Source organism: Acipenser ruthenus, chromosome 14 (assembly GCF_902713425.1).
Source record: "Acipenser ruthenus chromosome 14, fAciRut3.2 maternal haplotype, whole genome shotgun sequence".
NCBI classification, from domain to species: domain Eukaryota; kingdom Metazoa; phylum Chordata; class Actinopteri; order Acipenseriformes; family Acipenseridae; genus Acipenser; species Acipenser ruthenus.
In genome coordinates this window covers 7,656,645-7,682,781 of record NC_081202.1, presented here as the reverse complement: position 1 = coordinate 7,682,781, position 26,137 = coordinate 7,656,645, and the positions used below count along the sequence as shown (strand labels likewise).

Below are 26,137 nucleotides of genomic sequence, written 5' to 3'. Positions count from 1 at the left end.
TTGTCGTAAAGCTCTGGGTATTTTTCTATGGCAATTATAATTTTCTCCTCTGTCATTTTGGATGCTGCTTCACCCTGGTGGATCACGTGCATTGAAGCTGTTCTCTGATGCTCAATTCCCTATTTGTAACGTGACAAAATTGCAACAAAATATGATTCAATCCTATTTTTCGCGAGGCTGCAGTGTCGCCCTGGTGTCGCCTGTGGTGTAAAAGATACTAATCAGAAGTATAGGTTCTATTAATTTTGTTGCATGGCTGCACATTTCTGTTTATCGCATCGTGTCTGTTGTGTAGCAGCCTTAACATCGTAGTGTGCAGAAAAGGGTTTTGTTTAAAAAAAATATGCAAAATATGGAAAAAATGTCTCTTTGTGCGGAAAGACATAATCAACTTCCACCCTCTTTAGTCATGTTGATTATTTTTGTGTTACCCAGTTAGAACCATCAGGTATCGTCTATTTTTTGTTGTTGTTGATGTTGTTGCTAAGGTTACACACTTCAGAGAATCCCTGTTAACAGACCAGGGCTCGTTCATGCAATGGAAATAACTTAGTAGTTCTGATTCATTTTTAACTTAAAGGTCGGAGCACAATGCAATGTTTATTTAACAAACGATGCAGATACAGTGGTTTAAGTGGCTGCAAGATTGTTATTATGATAGAGTACATATTTTAAAGTTTCCATTTGTAATATGTTATATTATGTGCTGGCAGGGTGGTTACAAAGTCATTTTGCCATGCTGTGTTGCTGCTATAGAAAAAGCATGCCTAACAGCCATGAAACCCCCTTATGACCCATGGTGGTTGATCCCAGTATCATCGATTTGTTTAAATCTGCCCCCAGGTGCACAGCTCCACCACCTAACACAGGTGGGACTGTCCAGTCGGATCAGCTCCCACCCAGGACAGGTTCTGCCGGGGAGGGCAGCTCCAAGCCAACCAGGGGCCTCTGGGTGGGCTCCCTATCGGACAGACGAAGAATTCACAAGAACGGGTCACCACAGGGACCCTGTAAGTAAAGAGATTTCTTAGTACAATACCTTAAATTGCTTATATCCCATTACAAATATAATGGCATTTGGTTGCAGATTTAAATTTGAGCATTATGTTTTGTAATTAATTAGCATTAAATTTTATCTTAGTCTGTTCATTACCAAGTAGTGCCCATGCTGTTTTAACTCTTCATTGTTATACTGATTATGCTATATCAGGTCATTTAATGTTATTAATTTTAATTATGGTGCTGCTATCCATGTCACTGCTTTTAAAAAGTACCACAAAAACTTTGATAACTGTGTGCAGTTATTTAATGCTAAAACTACATGGAATGAAAAAGCAATCTTTATCCAGTTGTTTGTTTTTGTTTTGTGGTGCATTTTTAAAAGCAGTTGTAAAGATAATGGTGACATAATTAAAATGTAAACCTGGGGTAAATGAGACACTGCTTGAGTGAATGATTAGCTGGAACTGTATTTCTTTTTTAATTTCCTTGTTGTAGAGTCACCGCCGTTTATAATAAATGTTGACTAACTGTATTAAGTATGCATCCAAGAACACTTTTACAACCAGCATTATCTCTTTCACACACAGATGCTTGGGTTCCCTGACTACTCCTCGTCCTCAATGTTCCAGATGCCCAGGACTGCGCTGAGGGAGCCCCTGGCTCCAGCTGCCCACCTCCAGCACAGTGTTCTGGAACCTGTGGGGGCTGGCTTCCCCTCAGCAACCGCCGAAGAACCCCCGCCAGGCCACTCCTCAGCCTCCCTCATCAAAGCAATCCGAGAGGAGCTCATGCGGCTTTCACAGAAACAGACCACGGTGCAGAGCTTCCACAGCTGATCTGCCTCCTATACACAACCAATCCCTCCTCCCCAACAAGGAAATGCTTCCCATGGAAGTTCCCAGTCGCAGAACCGGACCATACATGAAGATATCTTTATAGCAGTACTGGAACCAAAGTAGAGGGCAAAACAGGGCAATACCCAGATTACAGGTACATGATGCCCACCCACCCGTTTGATAAATAGGGATTATTTTGCTGTAAGTCTGCAGTAGCTGCTCTTCAGCTGCTCACCCAACAAGGTCATGAGTTCTGCTCCCAGTTTCTGTAGCTGCAACACCAGTGCTAGCTCACAGTCTTTTGAGTCTCGTTTCATAGATTTGCTGTGGTGGAATTCATCATTACCTATGAGTTTGGCAACAGCGGCCAAACTTTTCTTGAAGGCATCCCCTAGAGTGCAATGATGGGGCAAGCTGTCTAACTACAGCTCACTGCTCACTTTCAGGCCTAGGCAGATGGCCTCCATAATGGACAATGTAGCAAGACCACTGTGTAATGTGCATGGTGATTGGAATTGTTCATATGTTTTGTATGATTTTTCTCCGAACTATACGATAACTTCACTGCTTCATAATGAATTAAAAAGACAAGTCAGTTTGTTGTTCAATCCCAATCTTATTGTATACAATACAGGTTCTACATAGCTACTGTTGAAATCTTCCTGATTTTCCTTGGTGCTAAAAATCAAGCTGTCCCAACACAAAGAACACATTGCCTTTCTTCTTAATGTCTGGGTACCATGGTAATGAAACATCGACAGTCACAATTAACCTGAATGTGATTTCAGACACGAAAAGGTTACAAGGACTCAGTGTCTTTAACTTACTGTAATTTCTTCTCGAGTAGATCAGTGTCTATTATGCACAGGCCTTCAGCTTACATACAATATAGCACAATATAACATGTTCATTATTCAGGTAAAAACAAGAGACTCGACAGCTCTTTGAGTTATGGTTATGACGATGCTGATCAGGTACCATATAAGAGAAAGCGTATGCCAACTTTGAAGGTAAAAGGGGTTTTAACTTTTGTATAGAAACCCTGTTTTAACGTCTTAAGCAATAGTTTCCAACAGTCTTAACATGTACAAACACTGTTTTATTTTTACACTGTAGGTCACGTGATAGTTTTCTCAGCTATATTTCACATGCGTGTCTCACTCATTACTGTTGCATATAGTCTGTTTCTGTTCTTTCTGGAAAAGGTACATTGGTGTTTTGAATGGGAAACCCAGAGATGTAACAGGGGCTGTAAAGTGTTGCAAACTCTTTTAGGATGCAAACACAAATGTATTTATTTATTTGTGTCTTTTTTTTATGAAATCGTAGCATTGGTGGAAATTTCTTTAGAATCAGTTACAGTGAGAGAAATAAGATGAAGAGTAGTGTTTGGGGATTGTTTTTTTCACTGGCCATCTGCATAAAGCCTGTTGGCTAACTAGCAATTACATAATTATTTCGGCATGCTGGGCTTTGGTCTGTAGCTATACCACTTCTCAGATAAGTGGAATGAGCTCATACTGTGCTATTGAAATCTGGAATTGTTGCACTTCTGTGAAACATGATAGAATGCAAACCACTTTTTATTCAATTTCTACTGACACTGTATATCTGGACATTTTCAAAAAGCTTTAAATCAGCAGGCATACTGGGGAGGTAGTGTAACTGGATACAGACATGCCCTTGCACTCATTGCTAAACGGCACAAAAAGAAGGTAGGAAAGAGATGAATATATGGAGTACTTTACCAGGAGTAAGCAGCCTGGATTCCTGTTGCAGTAGACAAAGCTGCAAAGTGTTCATGCTAATGTGGACTGGAGGTTCTGGCTTACAGTTGCACAATGGGAGTGTCTCAGAAATCCAGTATATAGTACATGTGAAGGGATAAACCTTCAACTATAAGTTCAGTCTCAATGCCGTGAAATTGTCTCGCATTCCATTTCTCCAGGAAACTGCAATCAGTCAAGTGTTATAATTCCTCACAGTTACTATGGTCCCGTTGTGAACTGGGTATAATTGTGAGGCATTTAGAATAAAGGTTACCAGATACTAGCAGTGCATTTTGTTCAAATAAGTAGCTAAGGACTAGGTAAGTAAGATTTGGCATGTGTATTTAAATGTTAAGCATCTGCTTGTGAGAATATAAATAGTTTGTAATCATTGGGTACACAAACTAATTGATAGTTGCTTACATGGGATCATTCGTACTTTAAAGACACAAATAGGATTGTTACATTCAATGTGAGCCCTTAGTCCAGCATGTGCCTTATAATATTACCACACCTGTGTAATACTTAAGATGATTTGCAACCAAATAATACTTAAGAATCACTTTGCAACCAAACTACCAATTGCAGTGGTTGAGTTGAGATTCTATGGAAATTGCCACCTCAGTAGTTAATTAATGATGCAAAAGGTTGACCTGAGCAAGTAGAATTATATTTAACTCCAAATCGTGGTCGTGTCGTCGTAACATGTTGCGACTGTCACCCATAACCATGTACACATGTGACCAGTGGAATCACCACCTGCCTGAGAGTATGGTCCTTTGTTTTCCATGTGTGAGATGTTTGTAAATGTGACTGTTCGTAAGTTTCTCGTTTTGTGAAGGAAAAAGAAAATGTTGGCAGGTCCAACAGAGGTTTGTTTTATGAACTGCATGATTTATGAATATTAGGTTTTAATTATTTACAATATGTATGATGTGCATGTCAAAAATAAATAAGTTAAAAAAAAAAAAAAAGACAGCTCAGCAGAGATTCATGTTTAAATTTAAGAAATTAAAAAAAAAAAACATAGAGTAAAGCCTCATGTAAAAATGCACAAGATTTTTAAGAGATGTATCTGTAGTTCTGCATTGTAGCTGCCAGGAACCTGGCGTGCTCATATGTAAATGAAATGCAGTATTATAATGCAATGAATAATCACAGTCAGAACCCACGGAGGTGATGTGGAAACATTTACTGAATGATTATTACTGTTTTACTAGGCTTAAACATGCTAGCAGAAGCTCACTCTGGCTAAATTACTTACTGTTCCTCGTCATAATAGGAGAATACAGGTGACCCAATTTCTATATTAACAGAAAAGAAAATATCATAAAGTTTTGTGTGTGGGAAGTACAGTACATACCCTGACTGGACAACTTATGTTTTATTCCAGTGTTTTACACTAGTTCCTTATTATGAAGGCAACCAGAAGTGACTTCTAATAATAAGCTGAGAATATTGAATTCCATCTTCGGGGGTAGAATGGATATTGTGTGTGAAAAAGATACATCACTCTTGAATGTGGGTTGCAAAGTATTTTGCTGCTGGGCTTTACTGAGTGTGTTCAGCCGTATTCAGAGCCCTTACATTCCATATCTATTAAACACCCGACACAAGGAGTTCATTTTTAGGATAAGCATATAGAAGGACCAAAAATACATCTTATGCATGTAATAAAGGGTACAATAGATTAGTGACATTTGTGCGCTGTAAACATGACTCTCATTGTCAGCTTTTATAAGAAAGAGAGGAATTAACCCACAAAAGATGAACCTGTAATAATGTATTTAAATGGTTTTCCTTCTTGCCATTTGTCATTGCAAAGGTAACTCTGCTTAGCACCATTATGAAAAATAATTACTGTTTTTTCTTTTTTTGGGGGGGGGGGGGGGAGTTTGTTCAAAAACAGAATGGGTTTTTATTGTATACAGTAATGAAATATGAACACTGTGTAGCACAAGGATACATTGAATTACCAGTATGGTGGAATACAATATACACCTTGACATTGCAGTAATGTATTATATCATGGTCAACATTTGAATATTATAGAATACAGTTACACATATGGGTGTAACACAACCAGGGTAATACAAAGGAAAAGTGCACACAAATCAATATAAAATGCACACATCTTGTCAAACACAGGGAGAAATACAGTATTTATAATGATCAGCGCTGAAGGTTAAGTGACTCTTTCTTAATTTCCTCTGCTTAACATTTAAAATATATATTTTTACATGGATACTGTACCTGCAAAGTCGTCTACACATACTGCATTCATTAAGAGATCCAATGACAAATCCAGGAATTACATTAGCCATGTACCAGCTTGTAATCTACTTCAGGAATCAAGTCACCAGTCGAATGCTTTAAAATACCTTATATTGTGTTTATGTACAGTATGCAGCAACACATTCATTCTAAATCCAAATTTGAATTACAGTAGTAAATCAAAAATGCACAACCTGTTTCTGTTTCTGACTGTTGTGTGTATGGACTGCCTAACATTAAAAGTCTAGTAAAACAATACCTTATTTCCAAAAAACCACTCTGTATATAGCTTCCTTTCATATGGTATTTGCCTGTCATCACTTTTAACATTTTGTACATCACTGTTGCATTTAGAATGACAAGGTTTGACATGGAAAATGTAGATGTTCAGTATTACAGTAAACATGTGAATATGTGTCTTCTGGTTTTGAAAAAAAAAAAAGTTTTTTGAAATTATGGACTTTGTGTCTTCTACTTGGAATAGCTAAAGCACACATTGCTTGGAAGGGCTGTGCTGGTCAACAAGCAAAATCTCAAGCAAAAAAAAACAAACAAACATATGTTTCAATTATAAGCTGTGGAAGTCAAAGGAAAACCATGTCAGGCCTTACAATGTATACAGTACTTAAAACAATAACACTAGCAAGTTCAGGCAGCTCCACCAGGTAACATCTCCATTTTCATTTCAGGTTAGGTCGGGTTAATGTTAGGGTCAGGGTTTCGTTTTAGATTTGGGGTTTAGGGTTAGGGTTAGGGTTAGGATTAGGGATTAGGTTTAGGGTTTGGGTTAACGTTAAGGTTAGGGTTAGGTCGGTTTAGGGTTATGATTAGGGTAGGGTTAGAGTTAGGTTGGATTAGGATTAGGGTTGACACTGGTAATCAATTCCATTATAATTGTAATATTTTTGTACCATTGTGTGGCCATTTCTGATAATACTGTGGTCTGCTTTTGACTCTGGTGTAGCTTCTTCAGGGTAATATACTGGTGTTATCTATCTGGCCTAATGATGCATTGTTTATTTATCTAGGTACTACTAGACAAACAGTTAGGTAAATAACCCGCTGGCCTCATTTTGAAGTTGGAGTGTTTTGTTTGTTGACTAGCTGTCACCACAGGCCTACAGGCATTGCTCATACACCACTAGCTCAGCTAGAACCTGGCAGCTGTCTGGCTCTTGACAGGCTCTGTTCTTTGGAACTCATTTTGCTTTTATTAGCAAAGTAATTCCTGGTGCTTTAACATTTTATATAGCCTTTTTACAAAGTGAAAGCTATTCTTGTATTCTGCTCTACACTGACACTTTGTCACAAAGAGGACATCTTAAAAGACTGGAACCTCCATATTTTATCAGTATATGCTTCCATGTGTGGACTCTACGCCTCATGCAGTATCTTCTTTCTTGTAAAATAAAACATGTTGCTAGCTGCATTTCTCAACGTGTGTTTGTGTGCCTGTGTTGCTTGTTTGCAGGAGGTTTCCCCTTGTTTTTTACATTTGAAATGCACTTTTTTTATTTAAAGGAAATCGATCCTATTTTCCCCAGGCAGAAACTCCTGCATGCCCTAAGAATTGAACTCTCAATCTTCCTGCAATAATGTGCAGACTCAATGCCATTAGGCAACCTGCAGGGAGAGAAAAAACAAAGACTAGGCACTTCAGCAATTGCAGTAAAGATATTCCCACAACAGCTTCTTTTACCACAGTTCCTCTACTAATAACCCAATAGAGTCTCATTCATTCACTGCTCTGAGCAACTAAGGCAGGATGCTTCCAGAGTTATCTGTTTTCCCCTTTAATGTGCAGCAAAAACAAGGACTTGAAAACAAGTTCACACAAATCCCTTACCTTTCTTTTCAGACATTCTTTTAATTTTGACGCAGAGGCACCCATTTTTTATTATTCATTATTCTTTCCCAAACTAGCATTGTGTTAGGAAAAGTCGAAGTATAAACTGCAAGTACATTTCCTTACTGTGTGTGTTGTAACACTGTCCCCTTACCTTTTTTATCTATGCAATCCTTCTGAGTTCTTACACAATTCATTTTTGTATTTCTATTTTTTTGATGAGCCTGTGTTAAGGTGCTTTAATTTCAGATAAGGGGCTACAGTGCTGTTCAGTTCTTGTGGCATGCCATAGATACAGTAACACAGGCTAGATCAGCTAGTGTCTTTATAGAAGTAAGAGCAAGCGCCGTCTAGTGATCTGCAACATTGGATCAGAGTTTTTCTGGCAGAGTATGCTGCTGAGCACTAGACAGTGCTGGTGCTTACTAATATAAAGACACTGGCTGATCTAGAGTGCATTACATATGTCTAGAACTGAAGAGCAGTTCCAGATGATTCGGAAGTAGTAAGTTTCCCCCACTCTGCACTGAACAAAGTGTCCCTGTGATAGGTTGGCTGATGGTCAGGCGGGAATAACACATACCAATATAAGAAATTAAATAATTTTTAGGCAATTTTATTTTGTAGTAGAACCATTAAATAAAACAAGCAAACAAACACACACAGGCTTTACAATTTACAAACAAACAAGAACTACCCTGCCCAGCTTAGGGCTCTATAAAAGCACATTACACCACACACACACAGCTTTACTTATATGTACTGTACTATGCAGATGGACCGCAATTAACTAAAGAGCATAACTCATTGACCATCTGGCAAACCAATGAGGTCCTGATTTTCCTCCAGTCCAGGCACATTCTCACATGGCTGGAATGGAGGGAATCAGTGAGACCGTTTTCATGCAGGGATTGGGATTTTAACCCTACCAAACATAAAACTATTTACATAGTTGAAGCTGGCATTCGTTTAACACATGGGAGGACATCCCCCCAGGCTATGCCACCTAGCATGTGACAGGAGACTACCCACCTCGCTACAGTCCTATTCCGAGGAGTGTCTATCACTCACCAAGGTTCTAACTGGAAAGAAATACATGGGGGACGTTAAGAAGTACAAACCACCATGGAGGTGAAGGAGTCCCTACAGTGTTGTACAAAATAAAAGTACAACTGAATGAATGAAAGGGTCAAGGAAGCTAATAAAGGTTGGATTGTAATACCTTTGGGAACATAATACAGTTACCAGGTGACTTTCTTATGCTGGTATAAGCTTTAAAGAATTCAGACATATAGGTTGAGCTTATAATAAAGTCATAGTCAGTAAAACTGTTTCATTTCTGGTTTTCGGCCCAGTCCTCAGGCTCGAATGTACTTTTTCTGTTCGTCGACTCCCATTTTACTGAGCTTGTTGGCACAGAGCAGGATGAGAGTGAGGAACCAGAGGCCCCAGCCCACTGCCGCAGCTATCCAGCCGTAGTCACCCACTCTCATCTGGCAGCACTTTGCAGCCATACTGCAGGTTGCTGTGACGTCTAATTGTGGGGGTAAAAGAGAAGCACATTACTGCTATAGTGTATTCACTGTTTAACATTAATGCAAAGATTGTATCAAGGTCTTCACACTACAGTGAAATATACACAGCTTTTGTGAACGGAAACTCAAACTGCTGACTGAAGCATTCAGAAGAAGAACTATACAGTATGTGTGTCAGAAAGCAAAAATAAATGATGCAGTGTAAGTTTTTGAACATGTTTTAGGAGCACAACAATAATGAAGTCATGCATTGATGTAATGTTCAGTATAATGGTACTGCCCCTTTAAGAGTTAAACAAAAAATCACCTCCAAGTTGGGAAAAGAGGTTTCTCTGAAAAGTGAAACTAGGGGAGTTCATTGCTTGTGTCCTTTATTTTAAAGTTATACCTAATTAAATTATACTTTATAAGGGACATCATAATTGGTATGGCTTGTTTAACCAAAAAGGTTGGACAAATGCATCATATGAATCTTGTTTATACTTCTGTAGGTGTAGTGAAGGCAGATATCTACCAGACATGAAGTATAGACAAACAGGAGCTCTCTAATCATATACATGGTTAAAATGAACGCAGCTAAAATTGCACTCATACAGTTTTTCATCTCAGCGATTCAAATAATGTTTTTAAATCAGTAACAAGCAATGCCCTTGACATGTTTTTGGGGTTCTAAGGAAGAAAAAAAACACCCTCATCCTTTATTTTATCGCTTACCTGAACACTCATCTGAGGAAATGCTACTGCCATGGTTTGTGGAGTTGGAGATTGTGCTTTCAGATCCTGCAACAAGGCAAGTACTGCGTATTATGATCGAACACGATTAGAGCAAATGCAAAAGGACACCCAGTAGTTACTGAGCAAGTCTGTAGTACTAAACGGTAATGCTATTCCAATAGGAACAAATGTGCCATTTTATTTGCTTTACAGTAGAAGCCCACACTAAAGAGACACATACACATTAGGGCATTGCTTTCCACTTTCTTTCAGAAAATGGCAGGGTCCATCAAGGGGTACCAACACTGTATTTGTCAGACCACAATGAGGAGGTGATTTTTTTCATCCACAAAACCCATATATACTGTGAGTTAGCTCATAGTTAGCAGCAAATGTGCTAAGATAAATCACCTTTCAATTGAACTTCAGTAGTTCAAACCGACCTATAAGTTGACCCTTTAAAACTGAATAACTGCCCATAGAAGCTGCAGACAATGACCTTATATAGTAGAATAAATATTGTATCTGGTTATGCTGGTTACAAATCCATCACTGCTAGTCAAATTAGTGTCACCAGAAAAACCTGACACAAAACATCTTATTTGCACACAGTCAAACAGGTGGGAAGTTTGAGACATTGAAAAACACTACATTCAGTATTCAAAAAAACCTTTCACCAGCATTTTTGCTAGAACGTTTAATTATCCACTTGTTTTCTGATACACTACTCACAAATACAGCATTTAGTACTTGTTTTCATCACACTTGTATGACCAGTAACTATGTTGCCAGCTATGAATAAGCAGTATGTATAAAAAATAAGTGTTTATTTGTTCACTGGAATAAAAGTAAAATAAATATATAACCCTATAAACTATTATTAGCCAGTACTTAAGGAAAGAACAATAACTACAGCAATGAGGCACTAGATACACAATAAGGTCTTGTACTCCCTTTTTCTTTTTAAAAGTATATATTTTTTATTACCATGTTTTTTTTAAACTAGATAGAGGTTCCATTTTACAAAGCTACTGTATAACTGGAGTTATTTAAAAAAAATCTAAAACTGTTTTATCAAGATTAATTTGACTTACAAAATATCTTCAAAACACAAATAACCATTTACTTGAGTACTGTCTTTTTACTAAAATGTGTAAGCCATTAGAAAGGACCTACCTGTAACATGGCAGATCACAGTGAAAGACACCAATGTGAATGTAACAGCGGTCGCAATGTTCCTCATGGTGTTCTATTGATGGTACTGAAGTTTGGAAACCCTGACTTAAAGTAAGAGCAGCAGCAGGAGATCTTCAGTCCCTCTTAGTAACTCCACCCACCTCGTAACCTTACAACTCTATTACACAGTAACAAACAGACACAAGGGCATACATAAACTAGTGTCACATTGCATACTTCTTATCTGGACTTACATAAATGTGGCTATTAAATTAATGTTTGAGCCATTTCAAAACTTGGCTAAAACAAATAGAAAAACACGCCATAACACTATCAATTGGGTTTAGGCCACCACGGACTGCCAAGACAGCAGCGATCCAATGTGATGTCGTGATGGTGTTTAAATTGTTCTGGAAGTAATTTGTGGCCATTCTTCAATGATTACTACCTCCTTTAGGGAAGTTGGATGTGGAAATGGGAAGCTGCCTGCTCTCCGGAATGGCATGGGAGCTATTGATATGCCATCAATGTCATAAATGTCCTTATTTCCAAAACTTCAGCGTGTACTCTTTATTTTGAGATTTGTGTCATAGTGGAAAACGGTTGCCATCTGGGTTATAATTTATCCCACGTATAGTTTTGTTTTTCTTTCTTTTAATATGCTATGGGAGAACATTAAAGATGGTTCAAGAACCAAAGTTATAATTTCATCTAGTTTATTTCCGAGGCTAATGATGATCACTGTTAATTTGTTCACTAATTTTGAATTTAGCCAATTTAATTGCTATCTGAAACAAAACAGGTTGAAAAAACATGAAGCTTTATTATATTTATTCCAAAATAATTTCACTTGGATAAACCCCTTTGGAGGTAATATCTTTTTCTAAAAGCTCTGAAACTTTGATACATAAATAATCCCTTTAAAAAGTAGTTATATTACAGCTAATATTACTTGTTAGAGCTTAAAATTAATTGTTTCCATGTAACATAATTATATTAGGCAGTCATATTTGGTAAAAGCTAGCTCCCAAAATGACCTTAGGGCAAACTGCACTAGCCTAAACCTGCTACAAAATAATATCTTGAATGTCAAATGTATCTAAATACCAGAGTTTACTAAACAAGGGTTTGAGGGGTATGTGAAGGTGACATGACATAAGCATTTGTATGTTGTTTGTATAGATATGGGATGTGATACGGTGGCAAAGAAAAAACCAAAAACAAGCAAAACACACCTAACAAGCTCTTTGTACTGTTACTGTATGTTAACAAGAAAACGCCAATGTTTCTGTAAGACAACCAAATCCATCTAAATAGGGTTTTAAAAAGTCATTACTATTCAATTAGGCCAACCAATGAAAGCAGCAATTTCCTCAATACCAACCACATAGCTGAAATGGAGAGCGCTGAGGACCACGTTTCTACAGGAGTAGGGAATAAAACAATCAATGCAAACACACATACCTGAAGTTTTGTGAATAGAGCCATAGTTTTAGGCCTCTCAAGGACTTTCAATTTCTCATTTTGTAAAATTAACTGGGAATTTTCTCATTTATAATAAATAACTAAATAATGATATGAGTTAAAGACCGTGGTAAATGCTTTGCAAATATGGAGTTCTAATCTAGTTTTTCATTACTTAGTTTTAATAATGATATGTTGACAGTAATAGCATGCTTTTGAAGTGGGCATGCATGGCTTGTTTGTCATTTTCCCTTGTTAAGGACACAAACATTTCCAGTCAGCCAGCAACAGCAGGTTGCTCAAACATGAGTGAGTGTGTTGGATCCAGGTATCTCTAGATAGAAGTTAACAGGTATTGTTTATCATTCAGCCACAAACCAACCAGGGCAATATACCTTAAAGACATCACCATCTTATTTGAGTATTTAAAATGTGAGTGAGGCCTGGAAGACTGGCAGGTGGCATTTGTCACGATGGTAAGCAAAATAGCATTAACAGATGGTGAATATTTAGACATTTGTTACTATGTTTCTAAATATTGTCTGCTTTCACCGCTGCTTCCCACCTGCTACCCCCTAACTCCACTTACTGTAGACACTGACCACTACAATTACAAGCACTTTATAGCCCTCTACCTCAAGACAAATACATGTATATCAACTGACAAAAGGTTAAATATTTACGTTAGCTGTGCATCCCTGGTACATTGCTGTGAAAGAGATCATCAATTTCCTAACATACTGTAAGAATAAATCCTTCCTAATGTGCTTCCTTTTGTTGTCAGATGGTGTTTTTGGGCTTCATGGTTTGCAGTCTGTTTAGTGGATACCTGGCTGACAAGTATGGATGGCGGAAGGTGAGACAAAATCATGGTGTCTCACAATATCAGTTGAGATGCCAGGCAGGTATCTAAGATCTCTGTATGGAAAATCATTACATTTTTTCATAGGTTGTCTTTGGCTGTTTTGTCTGGGGATTATATTTCTCATTGCTGACCTAATTCACCCCAGCATATGGCTGGTTCGTCTTCTTGCGTGCCATGGTAGGGGTTGGCTCGGAAACGGCCATGTCCAGTTCTTAGTCGGTTCAGCTTGACCCAGGCTTGTCTGGGTAGGTCATTTCCAGCGGGTTTGTTAGATACTTTGTCGATAAACTGTTTCAGTCTGTGGTTGTTATTATTCCACGCGTCTTGCCACTTTTTGTTAGCCCAATTGGTGCCATTGTCGTTATTTGCTTCTTTCATAAGGCACCTCATTGTGTTAGAAGGTGGGTGCCGGTTTTCTATGCATTTTAATTGTCTATACAAAACAAAGTATTTGAATAAGGTGGGGTTGCAATAAAGGTGCTGAGCTACCTAAAGGGCACATGAACCACTGTCCAGTATCAGGCCTAGAATAAATTACAGTTGGTAATTTCATCAGTTTTAAAAGTGGGGATGTGAAATTAACAGTGTTTATTAAAAAAGAAGTACATGTTACATACATGCATGCGTGTGTGTATATATATATATATATATATATTTTTTTTTTTTTTTTTTTTTTTTTTTTTAAATGGTGCATTTTATTTACAGAGCTAGGTGCTCTGTTTGTGATTTTCTATTCACAAGCTCTTATTTCGGGAACTGCATGGTATAAACAAATACAACAAATTAGTACAATAAAAGTGGAATTTTTACAAAGTGGTTTGGAATTACATTTTTGTATATTTCCTACTGTCGTCTTGCCCTTTTAATTGTGTTCTTGTGGTTCGTATTGCAAAGTTTGCATAGTGAGCACCTAGTGTGGATGAAGTTTGTGTATGAAGTTTTCTTTTGTATTTCTGGAAATCGGTGTTCATTAGATGGTGATGGCTCTTACTACTACACAGAGACAAGCCTGTTACCGATATCTATGAATGAAAATCAAAGCACCTTAACACAGATTAATAAATGAAACTATAGAACAACATAGTTCATTTTCATTCATCTATATATTTTTTGATAGAAATGGCAGAGGTATGTGCATTACTAAGGGAAAAACAGATTTTTTTAAAAAAGCTTCTACTGTGAGTGGTAATGATTACAAATCTGCCCATCATAACGGTCGTACAGTATTCAGCCAGTTTAACAATCACAGTAATAAAGTGAACACAAAACAACTGATTTATAACATTTCTTTTTAAGTCCTATTTTAGTTCTAATGATTCTCCTCTTACAAGACTGACATTTTACATAATTACTATTTTCTTTTATGAAACACTTAACATTGTATGTAAAGAAACAACTGAACACAATGCATAATGTTATAGAGCAACACTTACAGACTTTATTTTATAAATTCATAATAAACTTTCAATTTATATTTCTACATTCGCACACAATCTAAAATAACAGCCCATCTGGATTCTACTTGTATTTGTGGTACAATAAAGTGTGCTATTATTGCTGAACCAATAATCAATAACCAGCAACCGCCATCTAATAACCACTGTGGTACATTCTGATCTTAATTACCTGTACCGGTTGTGTTGTCTGGTCCGAAGCTGTAGCCTAGGTAGCATTGGCACGTGTAGCTTCCTTCTGTGTTCTTGCAGTACTGGGGGCAGCCCCCATTTTGATTGGCACACTCATTGATATCTGTAATAAAGCATCATACCTGTGGAACCCTGTGCCAGAAAATGCCATTGTTTCTAAAGCACAGACAAGGTCATTTGAAAAAGGTTTCACAGGTCTGAGAATATCAGTAGGCACAACCTGACAGTATGACAGTGTTGTGCAAAGACAACCGTGTTAATCATATACATTTAAGTATTTCCTATACCTTGCATATACTTACCAGATGGAAACAAATAACATTATAACAGAACAGGTTCTATACATTTCCAGTTGACACGTAGACAGTCATTTGTGGACAGAAACACAAACTGCATTGATGAATGACTTTGAGTTTGTTCTGGACTGTCTTTGCTGCACTGTGAGCACTTTGGCCAGGACTTGCATTCTTAAGTCCACATGTTCATCAGCGCTCTATGCTCCTATCCACCACCTAAACCGTCACTTTGTACACTCGATGTATGAATATTGAGACTTATTTTTCATCATTTTGGAGGGCAAACCCCATCCTATTCTGTGGGTTTTGCTGTAGCCCTCAGAGATAGTGACAAGGCTTATTTTGCGGTCTCTTTTATGTAGTTCTTAACCAAACCCATCCTGTCCTGAAAGAATTTAGACCTGAACAATTCATCCAGATGCACAGCCCAAGAAGAAATCTTTTTTTCTAATAATCGCCTTCAGTGGAAACAGCAGAGAAGTGTGCAAAAAGAGTAGTTTGACCCGCCTATAATGCTTACAGGCACAGCTAGGGCTTGTGTAGTGGTGTGGACTAAATCGATTGTTCACATTAGTGCTACAACTTCTATTCAGGGAAGGGGTGTCTTGCCAAACCATTCTAAATGCAATCCACAATTGTATTCACATTCTAGTGAAGTTGTTCTATGCTGTGTGCTCTGTGGTTGCAAGCATTAATCTGCCATGTTTTTTGGTGTGCAAGTTCCTGGGCCATTGTTCTAGCCATCTCTTTGGTGATATATTTCTCAGAGAATCGTTGGTGCAAACAATATTCTATTCCAGTCCCACCTGGAATTCAACACTGGTTGAACTTATTTAGATAGACGCATCCATAGTAGACAAGCATTGTATGGTGACCTTCTGGGAAAAGTTGTCATCCACTACAGTACCAAGTAGACAGTCCTTACTGTGTGCCTTTTGAAAATATAGTGAACCTCAAATCGTAACCTAAGCACCCTCTTCTATTCAGTCTTTGGCCTCTATCAGCTGAGCCTGTCAATTGTATCAAAATTGTGGCTTTGTGACTACAGTAAGATTTGCACCCTTGTCTCTAAAGGAAGGTGCATGAAAGGCTAGTGATTTAGTCTGCTGCACAACCTAGGACCCACTTACAGTTAAGGTTCCTATTGTAATGTGATGGTTTTAAATTAATTACAACAGTAGTTAAGGTATATAAAAAAAAAAAAAAAAAACATTTTAGTTAGTTTCAGTTGAATTGGAAATGTTTTCAGCAAACAATTCAGTAAATAGTTGATTATTTCGCCAGCTCATTCGCTGGATAAGGTGTGGTAACATCTTAAACAAATCCAAATGAACGCTTAGTTAAAAGTCTGAATCACAGTAAACATGCCATCTCTTGAAAGCTTACACCAACACGCACACAAAAATGCTTTCAATTTTCACCTCAGAGCCTTACCCTCTTTCAGGGTGTTTCTCAGTTTTAATAAAAATAACTTCACTATGGTAACCACAAATGTTACTGTGAACCAGTCACTCCCCTTAACTAAATCATCAAATTAAGTCCAATGGGGATTATGAACCCACCTTAGAGCGCTGGTCAGAACAGTGGTTAGTTTGCAGACCTCTCTTTGCCAGTACCAGTGACAAGGGTGGGAAATGAGGAGCTGGCCTGTACATCAACCGAGTCAGAAAGGGTTTAACGACATGGAAATTGGGAGGAACCTGAATATGTTGCCTGACCGTGTACTGTATAATCAGTATTTAAGTCAGATGCGTGCTGAAACAGATCTTTTTTTTTTTTAATTCAGTATCTGTGTCATGGCATTTGAAGATACTTTGCTGAAGACTCTGTATTCATTGAAATCAAAAGCTTGACATTTAAAGACATCTCTATTTCAATAAATGATGACACTGCATTGCTTTATTGCCCACTTTCATTGCATTTCCAACATATTAAAATGCAGTGAAGCTACATAATGCACATACATTTCAGTCAATAACAGAAAAAAAATACAAATTATGAAACTGTTTCTTTACATATTATACATTTTTGTTTTGACAACTGTTAATAAATAAAATGTTGCTGAAACATACCACACAGTTTCTACACAGTCAGTCAGTCAGTCATAAACTATATAGGCTAGTACAACACCATTCAGTGATGGCTTTCACCCTATTTAAATAAACTCAGCTATGTGTGCAGGTGTCAGACAAACATCTGTGGCGAGGCCCTTCTAATGGACGGTATACCGATACGCAACAAGGCTCGACCTTCAGATATAATCCCATCTGCTCTTTAAATGAGTGGCTTACAGAGAATTACAGGATAATGCAGGTAAACTTACATCATCTCCTCCTGCTTGTGTCAACTTGACCATTTCTTTTAATTATCTGTATTAATTTTTCAGTGACAGAACAGGCTTTGCTTTTTCACAACTGTTAGTGTTGAAACAGTATAGTATGCGATTAGAGTGCTGAACAAAAGATGATGTAACGACAAACTAGTAGTATAAAAACAGAGTTGCTATATTCCTGCTTTCTCTCCATAGATATTACTAACTGTATAATTCAAGTTATTACTTGAATACTACATTGTCAGTTTGTATTTCCACCACAGGACCTGTAATGTTAAAATCCAAAAAAAAACACACCATGCAGTCTCTCTAGCACACGTATGTTGTTTTTTTTTCCTTAAATAGGTTGAGAGAAAATTTATTGACATGATGCTGTGCGCAATGTCTCTCTCCTTGCAAGAAAAAAAAATATATATATTATACATTATATATATATATATATATATATATATATATATATATACACACACACACACACACATATATATATATATATATATATATATATATAAACACACACATACATACATACACAGCCAGCCAGCAGAAACTGTATTCAACCCAGTGCATCAATTGTAGTAACACAGTGTACCTTGATAGGGTATGTAGAGGTTCTTCACCATCTGAAATAGGTATTAGATCTCAAACAATGTAACATCCTGCATGGCATTTGGAAAAGGAAAAATGATCTTTCCAGCATACTGGTAATACCAATTTAGGAGACTATTGCCACTGAGCCAGTCATTTGACAGTGCACACCCTGGCTACCTCCCTTTCACATTGACGTTTCCATCAGAATAATGTCTTTAAAACGGACAGCTGTCTTTCAACTAATAGGGCCACTGTAGGATTGAACTGAACACACACATATATATATATATATATATATATATATATATATATATATACACACACACATACATACACACACACACACACACATATATATGCATTGTTTTTTAATGTTGTATTTAATGTACTAGGCCCTGTATTTCACTGTATTTAATGTATTGTGCATTGTTCCTCACTATCTTGTAAAGCGCTTTGTGAAGGTGGTCCACTATGAAAGGCGCTGTATAAAATAGATTGATTGTTTGTTTGTTTGTTTGTTTGTTTGTTTGTTTGTATGTATGTATGTATGTATGTATGTATGTATGTATGAATGAAAGGGTACAGAAAACTACACAAAAAAGGTGGTTGAGGCTAGCTATTACATAATAGCCACTCAGAAGGCAGAACAAAATGAAGGGATAAAATACTAAATTCTGCAGAAACGCAATTTCATGCAATTCATACTCTACTGAACATAGATTTATAGATGCTTCCAAGTCGATAATAGCCAAGGAGGAGATTATACATTATGCATAGGGGTATACTTAAATCGCTGTAAATTTATGTATTTTTCACAGGTGTGTTGCAGAATAAAATTAGGATTTTGCGGACATGTTAAACATTAAATAAACCTAAGTACAGTATTTCAGAACACTATAAAGCCTAAAAATAGTGGTACTTGCTTCCTTACTAAAACAGAGTGCTGTCATTTGTTAAAAGCAAGCATGCAGCATCCCCCTGCAGTTGACTTGCCCATACATTGAGACTGCATGTTCTGCATCCACTGAATTGGTTGGAAGTTAAGACAAAGCTTTGCCAAGTTATACAGATGTGGAAATCAATTAGAAACAGCCCCAAAACTGGGTTAGACAAGGGCGGGCATCTGGCATTCTTTAATAAAGGCAACGTACGCAGCACGTTAGTTGTCATGTTATTTGTCCCATCCAATAATCTATTTTATCAGTACCGAGTCAAAAAGATAAAGAACGTGGCTATTCAGGTCTAAAATTCCAACTGCGAAAAAGTAAGCAGCAGGTTGAAGCGAGGTGGCTGTGCTGGATCGTTTTAGTACTGATTTAACTTGCAAACAGGAATACTTCTTGTCTGGGCTGACTTTCCAGTTTGGTTTCTGAAAGCTGTTTATTTTACGTTCTGTTCAGCAGCCTCTGTAGTAGCCTTTTGTTTAATGTGTGATTCTGAAGCTAAATTGCGATTGATTGTATTTTCTCCAAAGACACATTAAGATATGCAAAACAATTACCTCAGTCTGCATGTACAGTTTATTTGGGAAATATCTTGAAACGTTCATCAGCCGAAATATATGTTGCTTTTTTTGTTGTCAATTTCTACTATTTTACCTCCAATGCTGAAAACTGGATTTTAACAACCTAAATCAAAACAATGCAGCGCCAACTTTGTTACAAAATGTGTGTATAATATTTTATATATAAAATATTTATATATATATATATATATATATATATATATATATATATATATATATATATATATATATATATATATATATATAACACACACATACATACATACACAGCCAGCCAGCAGAAACTGTATTCAACCCAGTGCATCAATTGTAGTAACACAGTGTACCTTGATAGGGTATGTAGAGGTTCTTCACCATCTGAAATAGGTATTAGATCTCAAACAATGTAACATCCTGCATGGCATTTGGAAAAGGAAAAATGATCTTTCCAGCATACTGGTAATACCAATTTAGGAGACTATTGCCACTGAGCCAGTCATTTGACAGTGCACACCCTGGCTACCTCCCTTTCACATTGACGTTTCCATCAGAATAATGTCTTTAAAACGGACAGCTGTCTTTCAACTAATATGGCCACTGTAGGATTGAACTGAAGCTGCAGTAGTCCTAAACTTTTTTTTTTTTTTTAAAGCCATAGATAGGCAATCAGAACTTGAATACAGGTCTCTAATCCTTATGGATGTGTTCAATACAAGAAATAACAGTCCTTGTGCAAAAAAGGAAAAGATCCACAGAGGTATACTTTCAAAATGGCAGCAAGCCTTAGACCACAAACACATCAGGTAGCTCAATCATTAGCTGTTTTGGGGGCCTCGGTAGTTCAATGGATAGGAGAGAAACTAGGCTGGTAAGAGCCAAAAATAGAGGGGTTCCAAGTTGAAGGACACCAACGTTTCTGCACCTCACTTTCACTAACATTCAATAAATACATATTTGCAGTTAAAACTAAACTGATCTTCTCAGTTGTCTTATTTTATACACATTTATATATATATTTAAAAAATATTCTATAAAAATCAGCAGGACTCTTGCATTCCTTTTCTCTTCCTATTGCCTGCATTTCAGGAAACATGTAATTATTTCCTCTAGTAGCGAGGGTTATTTTTTTATTATTTTAAAAACTTCTCCCCTTGTACGTTTTTTTTTTTTTTCTCTTTTACCCAGGCAGAGGAGCTCATTGTGATGGATTTGTAAACTTCGTACAGCACGGAAGGCAGGCATGCTTGTAACGCATTCCAAAACACTCCACAGAAGAGGATGTACTCCAGGGTTTCTCCAACAGCAGCAGCAAGGCCAAGAACTGGGAGTGCTCGCTCAATCACCGCAGTGGGGGCTCATGACCAGTTCAAGTTGAAACCCTTGGAAAGCATGACCTCCTCCAGGTCCTTATCCTCCTCTCGCTCACTCAGCCTCTGCTCCTCCAGTAGGGCCACCAGCGAGTCCCTCTGCTCCACCACCTCCAGCATCTCATTCAGGATGCGCTTCTCCTCCGCAAGTTCCTCCTCCATCTTCAGGTGGTCTGCAACATCAGAGAGTGTTATACTCGAAGAACCTGTCCTACTTAATGCATGTTTTACCTATCATTCAGCATGACATGTTATATTTTAACATGTGTCAATGTTCTACAGAAAACTTTCTTCCCTGATTTGCTGTTACCAAGGCAATCACTTTTTTTTACATAACAAATGTAAATTCTGAACAGATAAACCAATTTTGACATAAGTGGTATAAAAAGGATAACAGATGCAAGGCTATTAGATATGATTTTTTTTTTAAATACATGTAATATAATCCTTCACAACACTCAATCAGAATAGGGTTCTTACCATCAACAGCCATGCGTTCTCTCAGCTCTTGCTGTAACCTGCTCTGACGATCTTCAAGCTCCAGTTCTCGGGCACTAAAAAAAATAAATAAGGTGAACCATCAGACTTGCATTTGGTAGATATTCTTGCATTTCTATTCATTTAGCATCAAATCTCATCAAAAAGATTCCAGTACAACTGATTTTGCCAAATGTGCCGTGATGTACGTATGATTGAATTAATTGAATATATAAATCAATATACTCACAATATCATGAGCTCAGATTCATAGCGCACCAAGGCATTTTTCTCTTGGACTAGCTTGAACCACTCCTGCATTAGCTTGGGATCGTCTTTCTTGCCCATTCCTGCAAAAAGTGAAAAAACAAACAGTCAAATACTGTATCAAGAAGAAAAGAGCAATCCATGTGGTGCACACAGGCTGGGTGGAAAGTGACACAGGCAGTGCAATGAAAGCCAAGCTCAAGATGTATTTGCTGAAGAATGAAAAAGACTGGTACTAAAAACTAGAGAAGGAAATCAGCAGGGTGATGTGGGGATCCCTTTCTCTTTTAAACTTATTCCACCCTTGTACAGATAACTTCAGAAGAGTGGCAAAAGATTACAGGTTCCCCCTGCAAAGCTAGATTGATTTTGAGAGAAATAAGGCGATTCCCCTCCCCCAAACGCTGGAGTAGTCCTTCTCCATTGCTCAATCTTTCAAATACTGAATTCATTTTAGGAACTTAACATTTTATTATCCATAGAATCTTTGTATACTTTGCAGCTAATGGCCTGTTGGCATGTCCCATCTGCATAACTATGCACAGACTCTCCAAATATTTAAACCCAAAACGTGTCCATTCCTGTGATGTGCACTAAAATATGAAATACAACAGAATGATATTAATATATTGAGTTCAGGCACGGTCGAGAGGAGTTTATAAAAGTTTCACACACAGTACAACATCCAACCCTTCACGGATATATGCATCCTGCATGGGGACTCTGGGTATTTGCATGCAGACCCACTTGTGCAGTTGCATTCATGCATTCTGCAACCAGTACCATCAATTGAACAGCAAGTAAGACCAGTCCATGTGTGAAAGCAAATGAGCCTGCAGCTGAAACCAATTTTCTGTCACACGTGTGTGGAGTAAAAGCTTTATAAAAATGAGGGTTAGGGGACCTGGAAGGAACATGACGTACTCAGATGGGAAGTAAATCAGTAAAACAAACACACAAACAAACAAACAAACAAACAAACCAACCATACATTAATAGAATTGCGGGTGAATTTAGAAATGGAATGAGATGGCTGGTTTCCTTTGTTACGGGGGCGGGGGGGGAGGGGGGCGCAGAGAGGCAAAGCAGAGTTCCGTGGAGCAAGACAACTTTATAGGAAGTTTAATTTATGTGACCTTTTACAATGGAGCTAAACACATCGTATAGTATCACAATTGAGATTATACTGTTATTCTCCATTTGAAAAGGACGTTTTTTCATACTGCATTCAAAGCCTGTTTTAAAAGACTGGTCATCTTTCTAATGCCTCTCCAAAGCATAGTTGATCACTTACAACACTGAAACGGACTTACTCCCAAAGACCACTAAAAAAATATATTCATTTTCCCCCAAAACAAACGTGACTAAGATCAACTGTAATCTTTCTAATTTACAAATTGAAAAATCCAGTCCTAGACAGCACTGAATATACAGAAGTTATAACCATTTTCCACTGTACCTTTAGAGTACAGGTACGTACTCTATGGATCAAAACTAGTCTTAACTGCACACCTAGAATTTTACCAAGTTTCAGGAAGTATTGTGGACATGCAGCAGCATCCACAGTGCTGGTCTTCATATCCCTGGTTACCAATGGACATCATTCCTGATGAGAAGCACCAACTAGGAGCAAAAAGGCCACATTCATAAAACACCACTGTGCTACATTTGCCCAATTTTTTTGTAACAGCTAATGTTACAGAACTGATGTTAACGTGATAGTAAATATGTAGTCTTCAAAAAGGAAGATGGAACCGACAACTCCAATTTCTTACTGCACACACTGCCTTTATTTTTCTGAAAAGGTCTGAATCAGTCCCCATGTTCTGTAGATTATCTACATGCCCATAATCTTCGTATTTCACATCAATAACAATTCAATGGAAGGTTTACTTGATACACAACGGACACCACGTTTAAAAACCATGGGCTCTATTCAAAGCTTTAAAGCTTATGAGTTGTTTAAAATAATGTTTTTTCAAAGTAAAAACAGACTTTGAAAAAACATTTTTTTTAAATTACATGTACTCATGAAGCCCTAGGGACTAAATCTTCCCCATAACATTGAAATCATCTAACAATGGCACATGTGAATAGAATGAGGAAGGCTGTGACAGAACCCAGAACCTCTTGGAATGATTAGAGTTCTATTTCACAATAGCTCTGACTTTGAATTACTGTGTGAGCAGTCTTTTGGATTAATGGGCCGCCTGTGTGCCACTTTAAATTATTTCCAACAAAAGCTTTAAAATACCAGAAATTTTGTTATTATTGCCGGACGCACTACACCCTAGGGAAATCTACTAAGCCTCGCTCTCGCTCACACACACACACACACACACAAAAGGGGAGGCAGTTCCAGGGAGGCTTATCCAGGTGCTGCCATGACAACCCTGCTGCAGCGAATGGCACGCGAGGCGAGGTTACATTACCTTCGTGGGTACAGCAATGGCAGAAGGAGATAGGTCTTCGGCGAGGGGTCCCCACATTGGGCTCAACTTCAACAACACAGGGCAGGAGTGGGAAAAGCAAAAGACAGAGGAACAGAGGGGGACAGAAAGAGAAAGAGAAAGGGAGGGACGCAAGGAAATAAGCGACAGAACCGGGCCACAGCACAGGAGAACAGACATAGGGAAGAAGGTAACAGGTGGATGAAAACAGGGAGAAGGAGAAAAATCAAAAATAGCAATGGGGGGGGGACGAAAGCGACGTGGCTGTTCACCATTATAGAACAAAACAAAAAACAAGTCAAAAGAGGAAAGTGCGAGTAGAATGCTAGAAGGTGCTTTTAAAAGGAGATGTTTATTTTATTATCTTTCTTTAAAACTTCAGTGTTATGGGAGTGTGATTTAATCTCTAAATATTTCATTACCACAAATTCAAATCTGAGGGAGCCAATTGCAATGCTATCTTTTTTTTTTAGTAGTCGCCAATTGATTTTACCCCGCTTTTCTCTCAATGTTAGGCTCAGCTCACCGCTACCACCCCCGCACTGACTCAGGAGCACCGAATGACGAACACATGCTGTCCTTCGAAACATGTGCCGTCAGCCGCCTGCTTCTTTTCACTCTGCAGGCCTGCCATGCAGCCAACCCAGAACTACAGCGTCGGAGGACAACACAGCACTGGGCAGCTTTACAGGCAAACCTGCAGGCACCTGGCCAGTCTACAGGGGTCGCTGGTGCGCGGTGAGCCGAGGCCACCCTGGCCGACCTAAGCCCTCCACCCCCAGGCAGCACTCGCAAATTTTGTGCGCAGTGGAATAGCCTGGACTTGAACCGATGACCTCCAGGGTATAGGGCGCATCCTGCACTTCACGCGAAGCGAAGCGCCTTTACCGGATGCGCCACTTGGGAGCTCCTTTGCAATGCTATCTTATTCACTAGTTTCTCTCTCAACTCGGCTTAAAATCAGCAAAGACCACAAGTGAAATATGGTGGTCTCAACCTAGCCCCCAGTAAATATTTGTCCACACCAAAAATCTGAAATGACAGGGTGTCCTTTAAGTGAGAATCCAGATACACTGGCTGACTGGGGCTTGCTGAAACGGTACATGCGCATCAGTCACTCACCTTTGAAGAACACTAAATTCACAAACTGAATACAAGAAACAAAAATAAAATCCTACATCCTATATCTGTGTTTTGTACTTGGAGGGAGGGGGGACCTTTCACTTTCTACTCTCTTCACTTTCTGTTATATGCTTCTACAGTCAAGCATAACAGATTTTAAAAATAGTATTTACATGCCTTGCTTTAATGTAAACCCCCATACCAACTTTTGAAATACATAACGTTTCAGGTGAATATGGACAAGGGCAACTTTTTTCTTTATTGTGCAAAACACTTTGCTATCTATTTAGGCAATGAAAACTGTGTGTGTGTGTGTGTGTATATTTATATTATATATATATATATATATATATATATATATATATATATATATATATATATATATATATAATCCCCTTGGTTTTAAAGGAATGACTAAGTTATTTATTGAAAGAGTTTCAATTTGTGTTTAGACCTTTAGAACTAGCAGTACCTAATGGTACCGCCTGAATGTAAGAATTTCAAATGTAAGAGAAAAAAACAAAATAAAACACACCACCACCAGACATAGGACATTCAAATGACAGATATTCAAAATGACACATCATGGGGAAAATTAGCTGTG

General features: G+C 37.9%; 3 protein-coding genes across 34 annotated transcripts in view; 1 reads left to right on the top strand and 2 right to left on the bottom strand.

Annotated features, from left to right (window-relative positions):
• Positions 1 to 7,313, top strand: part of LOC117419853 (UPF0606 protein KIAA1549-like) — a 74,988-nt gene extending 67,675 nt beyond the window's left edge. For all 8 annotated transcript variants that reach the window (XM_058985717.1, XM_058985715.1, XM_058985719.1 and 5 more), the window contains 2 exons: positions 844 to 1,010; positions 1,590 to 7,313. In XM_058985717.1, coding sequence (XP_058841700.1) covers positions 844 to 1,010; positions 1,590 to 1,838 — 416 coding nt within the window. In that variant the 3' untranslated portion in view covers positions 1,839 to 7,313. The remainder of the gene's footprint in view (positions 1 to 843; positions 1,011 to 1,589) is intronic.
• A 1,014-nt stretch (positions 7,314 to 8,327) lies between these two features.
• Positions 8,328 to 11,309, bottom strand: LOC117419855 (transmembrane protein 213-like). The gene is made up of 3 exons (XM_034033150.3): positions 11,153 to 11,309; positions 9,977 to 10,042; positions 8,328 to 9,261 (listed from the first exon to the last, which is right to left on the bottom strand). The coding sequence occupies exons 1-3, from the start codon at positions 11,217 to 11,219 to the stop codon at positions 9,086 to 9,088; spliced, it is 309 nt and encodes a 102-aa protein (XP_033889041.1). The 5' UTR covers positions 11,220 to 11,309; the 3' UTR covers positions 8,328 to 9,085.
• Positions 11,310 to 20,969: 9,660 nt separating this feature from the next.
• Positions 20,970 to 26,137, bottom strand: part of LOC117419817 (protein-methionine sulfoxide oxidase mical3a) — a 117,204-nt gene continuing 112,036 nt past the window's right edge. For 18 of the 25 annotated variants that reach the window (XM_058985690.1, XM_058985688.1, XM_058985696.1 and 15 more), the window contains 4 exons: positions 24,394 to 24,459; positions 21,945 to 22,044; positions 21,698 to 21,771; positions 20,970 to 21,390 (listed from right to left, as the gene is read on the bottom strand). In XM_058985690.1, the coding sequence (XP_058841673.1) occupies positions 21,206 to 21,390; positions 21,698 to 21,771; positions 21,945 to 22,044; positions 24,394 to 24,459 (425 nt within the window). In that variant the 3' untranslated portion in view covers positions 20,970 to 21,205. The remainder of the gene's footprint in view (positions 21,391 to 21,697; positions 21,772 to 21,944; positions 22,045 to 24,393; positions 24,460 to 26,137) is intronic. The other 7 variants (XM_058985699.1, XM_058985701.1, XM_058985702.1 and 4 more) reach the window with 1 other exon arrangement.